General features: G+C 50.8%; 1 protein-coding gene across 1 annotated transcript in view; it reads right to left on the bottom strand.

Annotated features, from left to right (window-relative positions):
• The window catches only part of C6H4orf50 (chromosome 6 C4orf50 homolog), a 60,170-nt gene extending 47,787 nt beyond the window's left edge, over positions 1 to 12,383 (bottom strand). The window contains exons 1-3 of the mRNA XM_061145552.1: positions 12,097 to 12,383; positions 5,077 to 5,215; positions 505 to 1,098 (exon numbers count right to left, since the gene is read on the bottom strand). Of these exons, the coding sequence (XP_061001535.1) occupies positions 505 to 1,098; positions 5,077 to 5,215; positions 12,097 to 12,383 (1,020 nt within the window). The remainder of the gene's footprint in view (positions 1 to 504; positions 1,099 to 5,076; positions 5,216 to 12,096) is intronic.

A 12,383-nucleotide genomic window follows, 5' to 3' on the forward strand; every position in this document is an offset into this window, starting at 1 on the left:
TATACTACACGTGGAAGAGAGCACCTGGGGCCTGGCACAGGCCGGGACCCATGAACTGTCGGATAGATGGACATACAGGAGGGACAGATGATGTAGGATGAAAGGTAGCTGGTTGGCTCCCTGGAGAGTGTTGGATGCAGAGATGGAATGGTGAATGAGATGATGGAGGGTGGGTAGAAGAGAACATGGATGGGTGAACAAGAGATTGGGTGAATGGGTGAAAGGTGGATGGGTGGCTGAGCAGGTGGACAGATGATGGGGAGGTGGCTGGATTGGTGAATGGGTGAGTGAAGTTGTATGGGTGGACGGGTGACACCAGGTGGGTGGATAGGTGGATGGGTGAGTGGATGGAATGAAGGAGGGGTGGATGGGGATGGTGGTTTGGAGGGGTGGCTGAAGAGGAAGACTGGGGAATGAAAGATTCCATGACTTGACTAGGTGGCTGGGCAAGAAAGTTAAGAGGAAAGCAGAAAATCACTCGCGCCCTGGGTTGTGGTCACTTACCAGACTACGGGGACCAGCGGGGGCCTTGCTGAGCGCTCTCTCCCCGGGGGCCTGGGCTCCCAGTTCCCCCCGCAGGCTCTCGTTGTGCTGGGTGAGCTCCTCCACCTGGGCCTGCAGGCCGATCTCCGACAGCTTCAGCCCGTAGATGCAGCAGCGCAGCTCTTCCAGCTGCCCGCGGAGCCGCCGCTCGGTGGCGCGCTGCTCCCGCAGCCGGCGCGCCGCCTGATCCCGCTCGCGCTCGCCGCGCTCCGCCCTGGCCCGCAGCGCGCGCAGCTCCGCGGCCCCTTCGGGGGCGCCTCGGGGGTCGACCGGACCCGGGGATCGGGGGCCGCCGGGGTTCGGGGCGTCCAGCTCGGCCAGCAGGAGGCCGGCGGCGCGGCAGAGGCGCCGCACGTCCAGCTCCAGCCGCTGCACCTGCGCCCGCAAGACGCGCTCCTGCTCGCGCACCAGGCGCAGCTGGCGCCGCTGGATCCGCCGGCCGCGCTCCAGGGCCGCCGCCTGCCGCCCCAGCGCCGCGTCCTTGCGCCGCAGTCGCTCCCGCAGCCGCCGCAGCCGCCACCGCTGCCGCCGGACCGCGCGCTCCTTCTCCCGAACCTACGGGTTGGCGGTGGAGGAGGGCGTCAGGGAGGAGGCCCGGGGTCTCACCGAGCCTGTCCGTATTTGAAACTTCGGTATTTTGTTGTTCAGCATGCCTTTTCTTTTCGCGTTAATTTTTGCATTAAAATATTGCTTCGAATATTATTTATCTCAATGACTGTTACTGGCGCCCTCTTAAATGTTGCCCAGGACGCAAGTGCCTTCCTTCACCTCCTCTTGAGCTCCAAGGACTCAGGGAGACTTGGTCAGGATGGGGATGGGCTGGTGCACACTGGGAGGGCCAGTGGTTCCAACGCGGAATACCCCCACACCAGTTTGAAAAGAGCTGCCACCTGGACCCCACCCCCCCGGCCCTCCGCGAGTGTCGCTTCTTCCACGCCAGAACCTCCCAGACCTCTCCGTTGCCCGGTGCCTGAAAGGTCCATGCCTGGTCCAGTAAGGGTCAGCTGACCGTGACTTCTGGCCGAGACAGGATCAACAGTGTCTCAGCAGCCATTCCTTACTGTGAATACGACCCTGGGAGCTACTGAGAAGTGACCTGCAGAATGTCAACCGGCTAAAAGTCACTGATCTACCACGTGTCTGTCTCAAACATTTTCGTTTCTGCATGGCTCCCTGCCTGTCCCGGAACACACCTCCCTGATCTTAAACCTTGACCTCGCAGACCCATGGGATGTACACTGGACAAGGGTGACCCACTCCCTGCAAAAAAACAGGGTCCTGGCCTAATAGTCAGAATTAATTTATGCACATGGGTAGACCTGCCTTACTGTTAAGATTTCTTTCAACCGTTAGTACCTGTGCATATATTCCTTAAGAGCTTGCAGAAGACAAAACAAAGAAGAGCAAATGAGAAAGAGGAAACCTGAGAACAGCTTGGCAGACTTTGCTTTTAGGGGGAATTGGGGCAGATGAAACTGAAGTCAGTTTCCCTGCAAGGGCTGCTTGACGGTGCGAATCCTGTAGTCGGTGATGCTTGGAGCCCAGAGCTCCACTACCTAGACGGGTCTACCTCGATCACCTTTGGGAGTGACTACAGGTCGCCACAGAAAAGAGGTGTCTTTGTATGCAAGTGATTACAGCGAATATAGACAACAGTAGGGCAAACTGTCATTTGGCAGATATCAGGTACAAAGGGCAGAATTCACGCACTCCTGCAAACTTGCTCTGAAATGCAGATAGTTCCAGGCAGAAGTGGAGGGTGAGCATCTGGCCTGGGTTGAAGCTGAGCCAAGCGGTCTCCGAGGGGGTCCTGAGCCAGCCCCCTCACCACTCTGAACGTTTGCCCTTCACCTGGAAACAGGGTCTTGTGACAGGACGCTCCCAGGAGCATCCTGATGACAGGAGAACGCAATGCAAGGAGTGTGGGCCACAGAACTGCAGGTCCTGCAGTGTCTGGAGCGCACTCTCAGCATTTCTCTGGCTTGTCACCCTCACTTCTGTCTCCCCATCAGAGTATGAACCTCTGGTGATTGCAGAGCTTTGCATATATTTTTCAAATTTATTTTATTTTTTTGGCCATGCCACGAGGCATGAAGGAATCTTATTTCCCTGCTAGGGATCGAACTCATGCCCCCTGCAATGGAAGCACAGATTCTTAACCATTGGACCGCCACACAAGTCCCAGGACTGTGTATGCTTACCCGGGGAACCCTACATGTATATAAGGCTTTATTACAGGCTTTATTACAGGATTTTCTACAAAGAGATTACGTGGTTGATGGCGGGAGCCCACACAACACCACTGTATCTTGGGTTAAAAAGTCCTGGATCTTGATGATGATGGCCTGTGAACCCAGGAGGAAAGACTCACCTTTCTGCACCTAAAGTTCAATGTAAAGGGAGACCGCGGCCCTTGCGTGTCTCCCTGGTATCTCAAAGCTAACTTCGATATAATTGAACTTCTTATCTTCCCTGCTTCACCCCTATTTCCTTTAAAAGCTAATCGATCTGGTGTTTTTCAAACTTTTTGGACTGCTTCCCACGGTAAGAAACATCTTTTAAGAACATGGCCCGTGGCTGATTCATGTCAATGTATGACAAAACCCACTGCAATGTTGTGAAGTAATTAGCCTCCAACTAATAAAAATAAATGGAAAAAAAAAAGAACATGGCCCGTTACACACGTGGCAGGCATTGACAACTGAAATAAGCTTCATGAAACAGCACTCCCCTTCACACACACGATGATGCCCTTTCATATTTCCTAGTCAATTCCATCTTTAAATGCGGGTTGCAAGTTACAGAACTGATTTCACAACCCACTGGCGGGAGTCAACCTGCAATTTGACAACTGCTGTGCTCGCCTGTGAGTAGCAATTTGCTAAAAGAGGATGCCTCTCAGGATCTCTGGGTCTCTGCCCACCAAGTCTCTGCTCTCCAGCCTTCGTCTTTTCTCCCCTGGAACATTTCAGTAAAGACTAGTAATTACAAAAGCAACTAATGCTATTTAAATGCCTACTGTTGTGAGTGTTTTACACATATTAACTGATGCTGAAGCTGAAGCTCCATTACTTTGGCCACCTGATGTGAAGAACTGACTCATTGGAAAAGACCCTGATGCTGGGAAAGACTGAAGGCAGGAGGAGAAGAGGGTGACAGAGGATGAGATGGTTGGATGGCATCACTGACTCGATGGACATGAGTTTGAGCAAGCTTCAGGAGCTGGTGATGGACAGGGAAGCCTGGCGTGCTGCAGTCCATGGGGTTGCCAAGTGTTGGACACAACTGAGTGGTTGAACTGAACTGAACTCTCTTAAGGTGTGTATGTGCTTAGTTGCTTAGTTGTGAATGACTCTTTGTAACCCCATGGACTGTAGTCTACCAGGCTCCTTAACCATGGGATCCTCCAGGCAAGAATACTGGAGCGGGTTGCCATTTCCTACTCCGGGGGAATCTTCCCGACCCAGGGACTGAATCCTTGTCTCTTGCATCTCCTTCACTGGTAGGTGGACTCTTTACCACTGTGCCACCTGGAAAGCCTAACTCCCTTAAATCAGACAACAATTTAGGAAGGTTGGTACTATATCATTCCCATTTCACAGATGAGGAAACTGAGGCCCAGAGAGGTTAAGTCATCTGGCCTACATCACAGAGTTTGTGAGTGGTAGAACCAGGGTTTGGCTCCAGACATCTGCCTCCAGAGCCAAATCCCTTAACCACCCACTTCTTCTCCAGTTATGTTCTAATTTGCCCCCTCCCTCCACCACCTCTCTCCCCCATTCAATTAGAGTGATATCCCGAAACCTTGACTTGAGCCTCTCCTGCTCAAAGTCCTGCTCCCCCTTGGCTTTCAGACTTTGGTTCACACCATGGCCCTGACAATCTGTCCTCCCTGGGACCCTCCTGTCTTAACTCCTGGTCCTGCCATGCTCTTCCATACTTCTGTGCCTTGCCCAAGCTCTTACCCACCCTTGCATGCTATTCCCGCAAGGCCCAGCTCACAGGGCCCAGCTCACTGTAGCCTTCCCTGCTTCCAAAAGCACACTGTTGCCCGCACGTTTCCTCATGGCTCCATCACCCGGTTTTGGAGTTACTTGTGCCCCACCTGTGTCCCTGCCCACAAGCCAGCTCCTGAGGGCAGAGACCCGGCATCAGTCCTTCTCCTTGTCCTTAGGCCAGAGCTGGCTCCCCTGATGTCAGGCACCAGATCCACAGACCTCCTAGTGGGTGCACAGCCCCCACAGGCCAGCCAGTGGACCCCAGCCAGAGCCCAGTGAGGGCGCAGGGCAGGACGCGAGCCCCATTTTACAGATGGGGCAGTTGAGGCCCAGGGAAGTCACGTGACCTGGCCCGGGTCCAGTGGCCCCTGCCTGCACTGTTAGAATTGGGACCCCTCTCACCCCTCCTGTCTGGCTCTCCAGGCCCGCCCCATGGTCTATATTCAGGTGCAGCGGCTGCCACGTCCAAACCCATAGGGTGACTCTGCTGGGACAAGGAAAAAAGTGCTGGAAAGAAGGAGAAGGGGCTGAGTACCTGGCTGGCAAGCTCCCCTTGCAGTGCGTCCAGCTGCTCCTGGGCCTGGAGAGAGGCGCTTCGCTCCTGGGACACGCGTGTGCTCAGCTGGTCCACCTTCTGGAGGAGGTTCCTCTCCGACAGCTCCAGCTCCTGAATCCTGCACATCGAAGCAGCAAGGAGCTTACTCAGTGTTGAGTCCTGCCCCGGCCACAGGTGCGAGGCCTCGCACCAAGGCCACAGAAGCAGGGCCCAGAACCAAGGACACCTCTGAGGCTAATTGAGCCCTTTTGTAACTTGCCAAAAAGCCCCTTGATCATCACTAACAAGCTTCCTGACTCCCAATTAGGCAAAGATGCCCACTCCAGTAAACACCCTATCTCACCCCAACCAGTCACCTAACACCAGCCATCCAGCAGGAATTGTCTTTGTCCTGAGGCTATAAACACTGGCTATAACACTGGCCAGAAAAACTGTCGACTCTCCCTGGCCCATCAGGAGTCTTAGACCTGCTGCACGCGCAGTGCCCACTTTATACCTGCTCTTTGTTCCTAATAAACTCACTCTTTTCTGCAGTACTCTGTGTCTAAAAATTCTTTTCCAACTCGTGCTCAGACTGCCCAGTGCTCAGGATGCAGTAAGCGTGGCCTAAGGCTTTCACAGACAGCGGGATCATCTTTTTTTTTTTCTTTCTTCTGTTTTTTGGTCAATTTGATACTCAGACAAAAAAATGACATTTTATAAAACATTCATACATATCTTTTTCAAGATAATCTAAAATACTTCGGGGGCCTCTCTTGAAGAACAAGGCACCGGGAATCTTAACAGTGTTCTCAACCCTTCAACACTAAACCAGTAATTCCCAGTACAGGTCATACCAATGAAGAAGGACTGGGCCCGAACCAAACATCTGCATTGTCTTGATTAATCCTCACGTGATCAGCCTGAAAGTGGGCTCCTTTTCTCCTATTTCAAACATGAGGAAACAGGATCAGAGAGGCCGGGCAACTTGCCCAAGGTCACGCAGCATTATATAGTCCAGGCTGCATTACACCCAAAGTTAAAGTGTTAGTCGCTCAGTCATGTCTGACTCTTTGCGACCCCGTGGAGTGTGGTCCACCAGGCTCCTCTGTCGGAATTGTCCAGGCAAGAAAACTGGAGTGGGTTGCCATTCCCTTCTCCAGGGGATCTTCCTGACCCAGGGATCGAACTTCAGTCTCCTGCATTATACAGGCAGATTCTTTACCATCTGAGCCATCAGGGAAGCCTGTGACTCCCAAACTCAGGCTCTAATCCTGTGCTCTGATGCTTTCCACTTGAGCTACAGTCTTGCAAATCTCTTCTAAGGACATGATTAAAATGCAGAAAAAGCTTTTTGTGATTACAAAAACTCTGAATTACTTACTGAAGTGAGAAGTTGGAAATGACCTGTGTAATAGTTAGGGATGGCTAAGCCTCTGGAAGTCTTTTTAATTATCCGAGGAAGTGCTGAAGTTGTGTCATATGCAAAGTAATACCCAGGCTGGTAGTGAGCCCTGGCCTCAGCTCCATAGACAGGAGAAGCACGTGTGAATGGAGGGAAGCCAGAGGGAAGGTCTGCCTGCTGGCCCCATTGAGAGAGGAGGAGCTGCAATGACTCACTTGTCTGTCTCCTGCCTCGTATCCAGGTCCCCTTCATGTGCCAGTCTTATTTCTGTAACAGATCACCATGAAACATTCGCAGCCTTTGTGGACAGGCTCTCCCCATCCTCATCCTTCACCCAGCTCCACACCAAGTGACCTGCACCTCCAGGACAGACTTTGCTTCCCTGGGAGAGGACCCAGCTTTGTCTCCTGGCTCTGCCACTCACCAGTCATGAGGCCTTAATAGGGCTCATTCACTACTATGACCCCCAGGATCTTCATCTGTAAAAAGTAAAGGCACCTTGCTTTGGAAGTGATTGCAATGATTAAACAAAATTATGCACTGTTATTAATAATCAGGCCAAGAGCCCCCTCTCCTACTCCAGTTTTGAGGCCCTTGGGGAAGGTCTCTAAAGTGACAAAAGGGAGGGTGCCGTCTTGTGTAGATTAAAACCATGTTCCTTCTAAAATGAACCAGAGGAATTGTGTTCACACTTACTCGCTCAGTTGTGTCTAATTCTCTGTGACCCCATGGACTGTAGCCCACCAGGCTCCTCTGTCCATGGGATTCTCCACACAAGAATACTGGAGTGGGTTGTCATTCCCTTTTCCAGGTAATCTTCCCAACCCAGGGATGGAACTAGCATCTCCTGCACTGGCAGGCGGATTCTTTACCACTGAGGCACCAGGAGAGGTTAATCGGTCAGAGAGTTGGGAGGAGTACCTTCTGATTGATTATAAAATGTGGTGATACCTGAATGAGAAAAGAGAAGCCTAACTTTTTTAGTTTTTGAGACCAACCTGAAATATTAAATCTGAGACAATATTTAATTCTGGTATTGTCCCATTACTTAAATTAAGCAGAAAATGACTAATCTCATTGTGTCAGGCTGAAAAACGGCCTCCAAATATAACCAGACTCTGCTCCTTGAGATGTGGGAGCAGGTCTCAAGAGACTGTAGATGTGATTAAGTTAGGTATCTTGAGATGGAGAGATTATGCTGAATTATCTGGGTGGGACTAACTGCAATTATAACTGCCCTCATGAGAGAGTGGCAGAAGATGAGACCACGTGACCACTGAAGCAAGATTCTACACTGCTGGCTTGAAGATGGGGAGAGGCCGGAAGCCAAGGAATGCAGCTATAAATGCTGGAAAAGGTGGGCACAGATTTCCCCTACCCCGTGACTGTCGGCCAGTGAGGCTACTTTAGAACTTCTACCTCCAGAACTGAAAGACAATGAATATGTGTTGTTTGAAGGCAGCACATTTGTAGTAATTTGCTTTAGCAGCCACAGAAAACCTTTTTGTTGTTGTTTAGTCGCTCATTCATGTCCTACTCTTTGCAATCCCAAGGACTGTATATAACCCAACAGGCTCCTCTGTCTATGGGATTCTCCAGGCAAGAATACTGGAGTGGGTAGACATTTCCTTCTCCAGGGGATCTTCCCAACCCAGGGACTGAACCTGCATCTCCTGCAATGGCAGGCAGATTCTTTACCACTGCACCACCAGGAAAGCCCCTAGGACATATAGACACACTCAACAGGTAAGAACTGGACAATGAAAATACCTTTTTCACTGATTAGTGACAAGTTAAAAATACATCTACTCTGTAGAGCTGCAAAGAGTGCTATGAAATCGGGAGACTCTATCAGGGAACTTCACCAGGAAAAATTGGTGCCTTGTTGCAGCAGTACCACTGGGCAGGCTGCTTGGGTTCGAGTCCCAGCACCCTCACATGGCTGTGTGTGTGACTGGGGAGAAGTTATTAAATACTTAAGCCAGCACCTTGATTTCCCTACCTAGAAATTGAGGATACCGATATTACTTCATTTAAAATATTTTTTAAGGATTAAGTCACCCTGTTTATTTAACTTATATGCAGAGTACATCATGCGAAATACTGGGCTAGAAGAAGCACAAGCTGGAATCAAGATTGCCAGGAGAAATATCAATAACCTCAAAAACGCAGATGACACCACCTTTATAACAGAAATCGAAGAACTAAAGAGCCTCTTGATGAAAGTGAAACAGGAGAGTGAAAAAGTTGGCTTAAAACTCAACATTCAAAAAGCTAAGATCATGGCATCCAGTCCCATCACTTTATGGCAAATAGATGGGGAAATAATGAAAACAGTAAGCCATTTTACTTTGGGGGGAGCTCCAAAATCACTGCAGATGGTGACTGCAGCCAGGAAATTAAAAGACGCTTGCTCCTTGGAAGAAAAGCTATGACCAACCTAGACAGCATATTAAAAAGCAGAGACATATCTTTGCCAACAAAGGTCCAGGCTATGGTTTTTCCAGTGGTCATGTATGGATGTGAGAGTTGGACTATAAAGAAAGTTGAGCACCAAAGAATTGAAGCTTTTGAACTGTGGTGTTGGAGAAGACGCTTGAGAGTCCCTTAGATTGCAAAGAGATCCAACCAGTCCATCCTAAAGGAAATCAGTCCTGAATATTCATCGGAAAAACTGATGCTGAAGCTGAAACTCCAATACTTTGGCCGCCTGATGCAAGGAGCTGACTCACTGGGAAAGACCCTGATGCTGAGAAAGACTGAAGGCAGGAGGAGAAGGGGGTGACAGAGGATGAGATGGTTGGATGGCATCACCGACTTGATGGACATGAGTTTGAGTAAGCTACAGGAGTTGGTGATGGACGGGGAAGGCTGGTGTGCTGCAATCCATGGGGTTGCAAAGAGTCGGACATGACTGAATGACTGAACTGAACTGAACTGAATTGAACTGAAGGATTAAGCCTGTTGAGCATGTGAACAGTGCCTTGCCCAGAGCTGCTGCTGCTGCTGCTGCTAAGTCACTTCAGTTGTGTCCGACTCTGTGCAACTCCATAGACGGCAGCCCACCAGGCTCCCCCGTCCCTGGGATTCTCCAGGCAAGAACACTGGAGTGGGTTGCTGTTTCCTTCTCCAACGCATGAAGCTATGAAGCTAGCACTCAACAAATATTCAGTTATTATTAATTTTGTTGCATGTAGGTTGGAAGTGACTTTGTAACAATGATGGTGTTATGGGGTGGGAGTGGGGTTCTCTTTCTCAAATTTCTAACACTGTGGTTGCATTAGTTTTAACATAAATACTTTAAAATTTTAACACTTTAACGGAAGTGAAATCCAATGTACACTATCGATCTTTTACTGTACCTTACCTAGAGGAAATCCATGGCGACATTAGCCTGAAATCTATATTCATAATTGTGCATTCAGACCCTAGCTTCAGCTCTTAGTGACCCTGGATAATGTAATTCATCCTCTGAGCCTCAGTTTCCCCATCTGGAAAAGGGGCTCATATCACTGTGTGTCACAGGGTTCAAGTAACAGCTATCTTCACCCGTGTATGGGAAGGCCTGCACTGTGGCCCACGCCACAGGCTCTTGGTAAGCCTTAACTCTTTTTCTCCCAACCCTTGCCATGAATCTTGCTTTCCCTTCCACCCTGCTTCTGTGGGACACAGCCCACATTTGGGGAAGGGAATGGCTACAGAGGACATGAGAACTGAGGACCCAGCCCACATTTCCCCACAGGTGAGTACAGGATACCCCCCTTCCCAGGATGGCCTCACCCCAGCCCCAGCCCAGAGGCCCTTCCCCTCCATCATTCATGGTGCCTCCAGGCTAGTCTGTCTCTTCCTCACATGGTAGGGTCTCCTCTGGCAGAGGTTTCCCACCCATCTTTTCCAGGCCTGGTGACCTCATTTTCACTGCCAGGTATAACCAGCTGTGGGTTATACTTTCAGCTCTGCAGAGCTGGGGCCCTGCCTTTTCCAGCTGTCAATCCCTAGAACCTATGTTTTGGACTGAATGTGTATATGTGTGTGTTAGCCACTCAGTCATGTCCCATTCTTTATGACACCATGGACTGTAGCCTGCCAGGCTCCTCTGTCCATGGAATTCTCCAGGCAAAAATACTGGAGTGGGTAGCCCTTCCCTCCTCCAGGGGATCTTCCCGACAACCCAGGGATCAAACTCAGGTCTCTTGCATTGCAGGCAGATTCTTGACCGTCTGAGCCACCAAAGGAAGCCACTTTGGACCAACTATGTCCCCTAAAATTCATATGTTGAAATTAGCTAACCCCAGTACCTTAGAATGTGACTGTATTTGGAGATAGAGTTTTTTTAAGAGGTGATTTAGTTAAAATGAGGTCATGAGGATGGGCTTTGATCCCATCTGACTGGTATCCTTAAAAGAAGAGGAGACAGACGTGCACAGAAGACAGCGAGATAAGGCAGACAACATCAAGCCATGGGGAGCAGTCTCAGAGAAACCAGCCCTGTGCACACCTTAATCTTTGACCTCCAACCTCCAAGACTAGGCATCAAACAAGAACAGAAGCTTTGGATAGAGGCTTGGATTCAAATGCCCCACCTCTGGACCATGCTGCTTCCACGAGGAAAACAGAGCCTGTGCCAGGAGGTTCCGCTGTCTTCATGCTGAGCTGTGCTCAATCGTGTCCGGCTCTTTGCAGCCCCACGGACTGTAGCCCACCAGGTTCCTCTGGCCATGGGATTTCAGCAGGCAAGGATACTGGAGTGGGTTGCCATTTCCTCCTCCAGGAGACCTTCCTGATCCAGAGATCGAACACACGTCTCTTGAATCTCCTGCCCTGGCAGGCAGATTCTTTACCACTGAACCACCTGGGAAGCCAGGAGGCCCAGCAATGAGAATCAAACACAGGGAATCTGCTACAAAGATGATGGAATGGATGAAAGGCCAGACAGGGCGGACAGGCAACCCAGAGGTCAGCCGCCACTGGGGCCACTTCTGCCCCTGGGGCTGGAAGGACAGACAGAGAGAAGGTGGAGATACCAGGGTCCGGGAGCAGGACCACAAAGGACGCCAAAGGCATGACTGAATGGCAGCCACTGTGGGAGACGTCACCCAGCGCGGAAGAGTGCGGGGAGAACCCTGACTTCTCCTTCCTCCTCCCTTCAGGGCCTCCCACTGGCTGGATCCACGTGAGAGCAGCGAGCAAGGGAGCCTGGGGACAGGCTCAGTACCTGTGGCACAGAGCAGAGGATGGGGAAGACAGGAGCCAGAGGCTGCTGTGGGCAGGTTATGGAACGGTGGCTGTTTTGCCTGCATCCTCAGCCACAGAATGGCTTCCCTGGTGGCTCAGATGGTAAAGAATCTGCCTGCCAACGCAGGAGACCCAGGAACGATCCCCTGGAGAAGAGCATGGCAACCCACTCCAGTATTCTATCCTGCCTGGAGAATTCCGTGGGCAGAGGAGCCTGGCGGGCTACAGCCCATGGAATCACAAAGAGTCAGACTCGACTAAGCGACTAACACTTCCCTTTCCTTCAGCCATAGAAACGATTTAATACACCCTTCTACCATGATGAGGAGGCCCCAGGATTCATAACGTACCCAGAGAAGAGGTCCAAAGGGTATATTTACCTGCTCCTCAGCCCAGACTCCGATATCATGTACTTGTCCACAGCTGCCAACAGCTTCTGCTCCGAGGATTCCAGCTGCTTGCTGAGTGTTCCCGTGTCCACGTCTGGGCTTCCAGCTGCTCCTTCTGGGAAACATCCCTGCTCCTCACCACTCTCCTCTACATCCTGGAAGATCCAGGACGTGTCGATCTTCACATCAACATTCATTATATCAAACCCATCACTGCTGGGGGCTCTGACAACGTAACTGAAACTTTTTTCAGTCCATTCTTTAGCAGTTGGCTCCAT

The sequence above is a fragment of the Dama dama genome, chromosome 6 (assembly GCF_033118175.1).
Source record: "Dama dama isolate Ldn47 chromosome 6, ASM3311817v1, whole genome shotgun sequence".
NCBI lineage: Eukaryota > Metazoa > Chordata > Mammalia > Artiodactyla > Cervidae > Dama > Dama dama.